The sequence below is a fragment of the Etheostoma spectabile genome, chromosome 9 (genome assembly GCF_008692095.1).
Source record: "Etheostoma spectabile isolate EspeVRDwgs_2016 chromosome 9, UIUC_Espe_1.0, whole genome shotgun sequence".
In the NCBI taxonomy this organism is placed as follows: domain Eukaryota; kingdom Metazoa; phylum Chordata; class Actinopteri; order Perciformes; family Percidae; genus Etheostoma; species Etheostoma spectabile.
In genome coordinates, this window is record NC_045741.1 from 14,449,918 (window position 1) to 14,458,572 (window position 8,655).

General features: G+C 40.6%; 1 protein-coding gene across 1 annotated transcript in view; it reads right to left on the reverse strand.

The window, feature by feature from the left end:
* nek7 (NIMA-related kinase 7) overlaps positions 1-8,655 on the reverse strand; it is a 76,754-nt gene continuing 68,099 nt past the window's right edge. The window contains exons 9-10 of the mRNA XM_032525609.1: positions 4,515-4,628; positions 1-1,949 (exon numbers count right to left, since the gene is read on the reverse strand). Coding sequence (XP_032381500.1) covers positions 1,839-1,949; positions 4,515-4,628 — 225 coding nt within the window. The 3' untranslated portion in view covers positions 1-1,838. The remainder of the gene's footprint in view (positions 1,950-4,514; positions 4,629-8,655) is intronic.

The window sequence follows — 8,655 nt, forward strand, 5'->3', positions numbered from 1 at the left end:
TTTTTTTTTTTCAGTACAACTCTTTGATATACATTTCATAAAAGATACCTTAACATATATATATAAACTGCTCTCTCTATGAGTAAATTTTCTCTTTGGACAAGTTAGGTAGGCACGCTGTGATTTACTAATGACCTGGACGGCTACACAAGGTAAGGATCTGCTATCTCTTTAACATATTTGTTACTCAACAAGAAAACTACACTGCAAACTCACACAGCAACATTAACTGTTACACAACTTTGTCCACATAGACTAACTTTCTGGTGGGTCAAATGCAGCCACTGGACCATGATGGACGACTATGTATTTTGACTTTGATCATTTTTCTTCCCATGTCTTCATTGTCTTCAATTTTTTAGATAAAAAAAATAAAAAATAGGGGGTAGTTTGGATATTTGAAGTGGGGTTTTATGAGGTACTTATCCATAGTGTATTACTAGTGTTTTAAAGGGTTAGTACGGTTTCACCAAAGTCCCACAACAACACTAACAAACTAACCAATTGATGCAGCAGTAGACCAGCAACTCCTGTGTTCTGTGAGGTACATTACTGTTTCTGTCAGAGGAGTTTGGTGGCTTTGAAGAGATGTACAGAATACAACGGCTTCAGTTCCTCGTCAGAAAGAGTTATAAGACAGCAAGGTAAAAAAGTCTAGTGAAAATAGTCTAAATATAGTGTACACAACAGATATCAATTTTTTTATTTTATTTTTTTTAGGTGCTCTATCTTTAGGTGGCTGAAATACATTTTGCTGCAACCCTCGTTAGCAGTGTCGGTACTCCTGTCGGCTTCTCCAAACTGTGAGCATGCCAGCGACAATATACTGTAGGTAATACACTGACTATGGATAAATGCCTCACAGCCCCACTTCAAAATATCCAAACTATCCCTTTAAGTTGAGCCAAGAAGGACATCTTTTGGTGTCAGTGACTAAGGTAAACAGAAGATGTAAAACAGCTTTTGTTAAAGCTCCTACAACTCCTTCTAGGCTGTCAAAACAGAGCCATTCAGATTTTTTCAAAGACAATACATAGGTGTCAAAATGACTAACATTCAAAGTGTTGTGGAGACATTTGCCCATGTTCTCCCCCCGGCACGTCTGTACTCTACCCTCTAAATGATCCTTCCTTTCCCAATACATTCATTAGACATGATCACCCTGCCCGCCTCCCAGTACCACGATAAAAAGTGCAACACAAGAACGCTTCCACCAATAACCCTCTGTTGCGTCTCTCAGTTTTGCCGCCATTGAGTGAAAATCTCTTCACTCCAATGTTACTATTGTTTTCAAAGTTTTCATGGTCTTTTTTGTGCTGACCATAGGTTTCACGATGGCCGCCAAACCATACAAAGTCATTTTTATATGTTCCTGATATTTGCAAAATTTGAAAGGAAATGCCTAATTTTACCAATATCTGCTTTAAATAGCATCTGCTCATAGCAGCTGCTGAAGAACCACTTTCCTTCACCATATATAAATACAAAGGATATGCGTTTTTAAGCCATTGCAGTTAAACACATTAGTGAGTTACAATACACTTGCTTTTCAGTGCTGTAACATTATTGAAGTCTAAGGAATGGAAGGGTCCATCTGACAAAAAAAAATATAATCTCTCTAATCTTTATCCTAGGGCAGAAAAGGTATGGGTGTCAATCATATTATAGACTGTACCCTGACCTTAAAAATTAATCTGTTACACGTACTACTTATCACAAGGAGCAAAACTCTGGAGTTAGTTATTGTATAAAAGCTGATAGATTTGTACGAGTCCAGCATGAAAAGCAGGAGGGAAGTAGGGAGGAGTTCTGCAAGCTATAGGTGTGTAACTCTGGGCTTAGCTGCCCTGTGTCAGGTTCTGCATGTGTTTGGCAATGTCGTACACGTAGGTGATGTCCGGCCTCTTCTCCGGGTCTGGGTTGATGCACATATCTACCAAGTTCCTCAGCTGGTGAGAGGGAGAGGGGGGGGTTGTTGGTTGGGAGGTAAAGAGAGAAATAAAACAGTCAATGAGATCGAACTGTGAAAGAGCAGCCCTTCCTAACGGAAACCTGCTTGTCTTGTAATGCCCTCTAGATGAGGTCTCCCAATAATAGCAATAACTAGGCAACAAGTAATCTAGCTGAGACAAAGATGCAAGGCTGTTTTGGTGCGCACACACGCACGCACGCGCACAACCACACGCACAACCACATGCACACACTGCTGCCACTCCATTGCCATCCGGAGACATCACTTACACTTGAAGCCGAGCGAAGCGGCTGATTGGAGCAGATAGATAGACAGGCTCGCAGGCGGAACAGCCACCACCATCATTAAAAAAAAAAAAGGAGAATAAAAGATGGAGAGGAAAAAGAAAAAAAAATAACATGTACGCAAGGTCGCTATGGTAACCGTCTGCCGTCTTCCTGGCCGCTGTTGCGTGGCACCGACTTGGACGAGTTCTCGTCAGTCGCTGTGTTTATATGTGTGTGTGAGAAAGAAGTGAGAAAAGATGCAAATTCAGACAGTCTGAGAATAAGTCCCACAGAATGGAGATGGGGGGAGAGAAGATGCAGATATGTAAAATATTCATGCGCTTCTTTGCATGGAGAGTACGATGGGGGAGTGTCAGGTGGAGGGAGGGGGGAGAAGGAGCTGGTTAAGGGAGGTGTGTGTGTGTGTGGGGGGGAGATGGTTAAATGACACAACAAAGATGAGCAGCTGACAGTTTGCTGCCGATCCTTCAGGAGCATTGTTTACATCCAGACAGGCGCTGCAGGCACCCCCCTCATCTCCATCTCTCCATCGCCCTGTCTCTCGCTCTATCATTCCCTCTTTCTTTCGCTTTGTCTCCCTTTCTCCTGGATGATGGTGACATGTGGGGCAACGCAGCAGCTCAGCATGGGTTGTGTGTGTGTGTGTGTGTGTGTGTGTGTGTGCGCGCGTGCGTCCGAGTGTGTGTGCGCGCGTGCGTCCGTGCGTGTGTGTGCGCGTGCGTCCGTGCGTGTGTGTGCGCATGTGGGGGGGGCACTTATAGCAAAATATACACATGCAAAATTGTTTCTGCAAATACAAAAACATGCATATTGAAACTACGGAAGCTTGAGACACCTCACAATTAGCCTTTATCAACCTAATGAACTAAGCGCTTCAGTATAATAAAGCCTCTGATCAGTTTACTATATGACTAGAGAGACATGATTAAGGACGTCAAACTAGCCACTGTGCACATGTGTATGCAGATACTCTGATAGTGGAGTGGAGCACCTTTTGGTTGTATGCATAAATACAGGTATGTATTTTGATGCAGTTATGCTACACAGTCACTTTTAAAAGACTTTTAACCTGCTGTTCCAAGCAGACATTTCTTTAAATTCATTTTTAACCATAAAAACCAATCCAACAACAAAATCTTACTTTGCTGAAAGTAATGCACACTTAATGTTCACTGTAATAGATTACACAACTCAAGCAGGTTTCAAAAGTCTGCTGCTGAACTGAATAAATGGAAGAATAAAAAATATTGAAATTTATAAATCACACCAGCATTTATAAATCAAAGCAACAAAAGTCAGCTTATATGTAAGGTACGCCACTTACAGCTGAAAAAAAGTGGATTAATTGATTTGTTGATTGACAAAAAATGTATTGTTGATTATTTTGTTTAAATTATTTTAAATTTGTTTTATTTTTTTGTGGATTAATCGTTAAAGTGGAAAATGTGAAACATTTTATAAAACATTTTCCGGTGTCAATGTTAGCTTGTGTGGTTTTTCTCAGATTTAAATAATTGTGAATTGAATATCGTTTGGTTTTGGCCTGTTAATTAGAGAGAAAAAATATTTAAAGACATCACAACAGGCTCTAGAAACTATGCATATGAGTCAGTGTCTGTCAGAGTTTTTGCATGTGTGTACACTTGACCCAATATCTTTAAGAGAAAAAGACAGAAATGTTAGGGGAAAAAAATGCCACCCACACAAAGAGGACACGCAAAAACAAAGCCATGCACATTCATACACATGTCACCAGCAATCAGCAATAAGGCGATCTTTAACCGCAGCCCGACTACATTACATTTTTGTGCATGGGCAAGTCTACGCAGAACTACAGCAGATGATTTTACATTTAGTTAGGGAAACATGACACTCCAGCCAATTTAGCTTCACCCTACTGCATGGCCAGATGCTTTTGATAAGTGCATTTCATTTTCAAATGGTTAAATCATAGCCGGTCTTTTGATCACAGAGCAATATCATACTGTACTGTAGCTCAGACAGTTGGGTGGATTTCACTTACATATAAAAATAAATAAATATGTAATAGTCAACACAAGTAAAAATCAGCAAACTGGCACAGAGAAAGAGAAACCGGCCACCACTGCTTTAAACACTTCAAAAGACATTAATGATTTTCTAAAGTTTCTTGTTAAAGAAGTTCAGGAGTCAAGGCTATCATGAGTCCCTTTAAAAACTGAGCAGGTTCATATCTACTTACCATAGCAGTAAAAGGCAACTGTTACATTACGTACCTCCTCTGAGTAGTGATCTGAGGGAAGAGGGGGGTAGTCACACTGTTCTATCTTCTTACAAAGGGAGTAAAGATTCATCTTATCCCCATAGAACGGACTCTGCAGGGCTGCCATCTAAAATATAAAGATATGAGGAAACAGGGAAAGGAATCACAAAGAGAAAGGGGGAAAGACAAAAAGGAAATGGTGTGAGAGAGCAAAGTTAAAACTTGAAACATCTAGTGCAAATTTCAACAGGTGCTACACTGCACGTTGAAAGTAGAACCTGCCTGCATAGTTCACTGCTATCGAGGCATATGACTTATTGATCAAAGCAAGCAGGTGTGAGAGACAAATAAACAGCAAGTTCGCACACACACTGCATGGTCAACGTTTTGTATACATATCAAATCATAAAACCATTTTTCATGTTTTTGTGGTGGAATGAGCTGTTGTCTAAAATTCAAGTGAACCAAAACAGAAAACCATGAGCTTCTAGTTGAGAAAGGAAGAGGTAGAGAGAGAGAGGAGAGGAAAGAATTTTTCAGTTTGCTGGAGCAGCAAGAAAACTATATCCTCTGGAAAACAAATGCAAGCAAGCAGAGCAGAGGCAGATGAGAATGGTAAGGAAGAGTGGAAAGGATAAGGAGACTTTTGCTGAGTGGTAATAGGTGAAGAAGCTCTCCTGCCTGTCTAAGAATAGAAAATATAGCATGCCATTTCTGCCAGGGTTAGTGACTGACTCACTGCTTATTGTTTAAATGTGCATGTGGAAGGTGAAGCCTGAAGCAGGCTTACATAACAAGCACACTTACATCCTTGTTTTTTTCTGATTCAGTGCTTTTGGAATAAATACCGTGTTAGGCTTATGTGTTGGATCAAATTGCTTAACTAATGATAAATAAACATGGCTGGAATAGCTGTCAGTGTTGATGATGCTGCTCAGAGACGGAGCTTGTTGGCTTGGTTTTCCTTTCTTTCTATAGTATGCCATAGGAAGAGGTGCGTGTCAATAAGTGTGTAACTAACATGATATTACAGGAGTTTTTATTAGGTGTCTTATGCAAATGGTTGCACAATCAAATATGTATACTGTATGTGAAATCCATTTCTAATTTCATGCCCTGCTCCAGTTTTAGGGCAGAATGCATTTCTCAGCACCTTGAAATGTTACTGTAAATATCAATGACTCCCAATGTGAAACAGGATTTAGGGCCATTAATAGACAGTCATTACTCAAACATTTCTGTCCATTTTTCAGTTTTGTTTTAGTACGTGGGGCATTTCAAACTTGAATGTGTACTTAATGAACGTTTCATCATCAGGAGCATGCATTGTTAGAAAAAGGCAAAATAAGGAAAGCCACATCACAAGTGTATAAATGTGTGCAGATGATTGAAAAATATGAGAACAATGAGTCCACATATGGATCCAAATAGAATCGTTCTACACAGAACACAGCAGGTAAGTGTGAATGGGCCACCTTCCACAATATTAAGCAGGTAAAATAGCGAGTAAATATTTCTTTGTAAATAGGACCATGAAGGAAATAAGCAACAGAACAACAGAAGCTGTCTTTTAGTAACAATAGGTCAAGCTATCCTGTGCCATGGAGTATATGCATTTTTACAGCAACCAAGGACATCAAGTGAAACAAACACCAAGTGATGTCCTAGCATTCATTCACAAATGGTTGACTTCCTCTAAGTTACAGAGACAAACTCATCAATTGGCCTCTTCTGCTGACCCATAAAGTCACAAGAACTGCCTCAACAAAAAAAATCTTGCCAAATAGAAATCACCTCCCATTAGTTGCATGTAGCCACAAATATAACACTTTGACATCGTCCCCCCCCCAAAAAAAGTGCCAAACACATTACTAACTTGTAACGGCTTCTTCATTTCAGTCTTTACTGAAAAATGTGTCAAACATTGACGGTGCAGGGACAGAGAAGTCGTCGTTCCCTATCGGGCAGATTTTGACAGAGTCTCTGTCACAGCTTCCAGTGGGAAGTCAAGATGACTGCAGCAGAATCTCTATGGGCCATCTCTCCTCTGGACATAATTTAACATCACACATTCATTTGCACCTTTGATCAAAACGCTTCCATTAATAAAGTATATCCTCACAAAAACACACTGAGAACACTAAGTAAAGAGTATCTCCCTCTCCCATTATCTCCCCATGGACACTTCTCTCCCTCTGCTCCAACAATTACGACTGAGGCTGGCCCAGCAGGCGGCTGACAGTGATGAGATGTGGAAGGAAATGTTTATTCCTGTGTATCAGCAATGATGCACGTAACAATGCCTCATATCTGTAACCTACGATTTTACATTTGATTCTGCAGTGATTGAGCGACACATTCAAATTAGTCCAGTCCAGTGTTTTTCGTAAAATTGCCTGTTATGTTACAGGTCATCATTGGCCTTTTTAAACCTCCAGCAATTTTACAACAACTAAGTTGCCATTTGCTGCAGCCTGAAAACGTGGAACATAGTCCAGTGAGTTTAGAAAATGTGTTATTCATTTTTATTTTACCACTAAGGTCAACATACATCATGCAGTTTTATTTCAGAAACAAATCAAATAACTAGAGAGCTGTGCCAGGCGGACTCAGCCGGCTTTCTTTCAAAAGGGTATGGGTTGGTAGTGAGTGCTCATGTTGGCACAAAAAAGGCTGACTACTTTCAGTGACTGGAAAAGGAAACACTCTTACTTCATAACAAATATATTTACACCTTTTAGTACTTTATAACAGGTAGTTGGGATATGTGGATACATAGTACGTCCCAAAACTAAAAAACTCCCAGTAAGCGAAAGTAAAAAAAAAAGAGTAAGACAGAAACAGATAAGGAAAAAAGGAGAAAATCAGCCAGCTATAGACAACCCGGAGGCAAAGGGTTAAACAAGACCCCAATGTATTTTCATGCATCTTCTGCTTTTGACAGATGAAAAATGTCAACTGTCCTGTTTGTATTTGGGAGTTTTTGCACTATTCATCTGCTTCATTAGTGCCTGCTGCTCCTAGCCCCTGACAGCTGCCGGCCCCCTGCTCTCAGCACACCACACACACACACACTCCTTTTTTCAGTGTCGTCGCAATGGGTTAGATGATTGACTCACTCTCTGACCTCTGAGGCCCTGGTGAGTATGAGACTGTGTGTGTGTGTGTGTGTGGGGGGGGGGGGGGTTTCCATTGATATTCGAGAGACATACAATGCACATGCATGCCTGCTGTCTGTCTAAAGGGGTGTGAGCTGCTGGTGGCAGAACACACGGACATCCTCAAACACACACACGTACACACTCCCTCCTTTGTTTCTCGGCTCTTCTTCACGGGCCAGGCTGTGCTCTCCCCAGCCCAGACATGTAAAGCCAGCATCCCTGTCCGTGTAAAAGGTCTGAATGGGGCCTTCCAGCATAATTAACACTGATCCCGCTCCCTCTCCAGCTTCTCTCCCCGTACGCCAATTAAAAGGAGCTGCGAGACGCTCCAGTTTTCTCCCTCCACCCCCCCCCTTTATCCCTAGAGTCCTTACAGCCTGGGACTGAAGGGTTTCACACAAGTTCTTACTTACTCATTTATAAACACACACACAATTATAGGCGCATGCTACAAAAAAATAAACACCTAAATGTTAACACACAAATGAAAATAGATGTATATTTTGTGTTCTCTTTCCCTCCTTCACACACAAAAGTGCAATTGAGGAAAGTATGACTTTTTTATGTGCTCACTGGTCCTTCATGTGGTTTTATGATGATATATTAATCAAGGCGATAAGTCACAGTGGAGGGAGAGTCATTAATACATATACCTACACCCAGTGGAGTCATCATTTCTCTACTTCAACACACTAAAAAGGGAAGAAAGATGAGAAGAAGAAGAATGGATAGATGACTTAAAAGTTCCAGATTGTTCCAGTGGGTTGAACTTCTGTGGAAAACTGGATGTGCTCTTATGTCCCCATCTCACTGCAGCTAAACTCTCTGTTGAATTTAAAACCTGACATTTAAAAGAATACTTCAGTATTTTTTGGTTTATACAGTTGTGTACAAAATAATAGCAATCCAACATCTCTAACCTCAGAAATCATATTTTTTTGTAGAAGTGATATTTCTACATGGCAAATCATTTACTAGTAAGTGTTGTAGAGT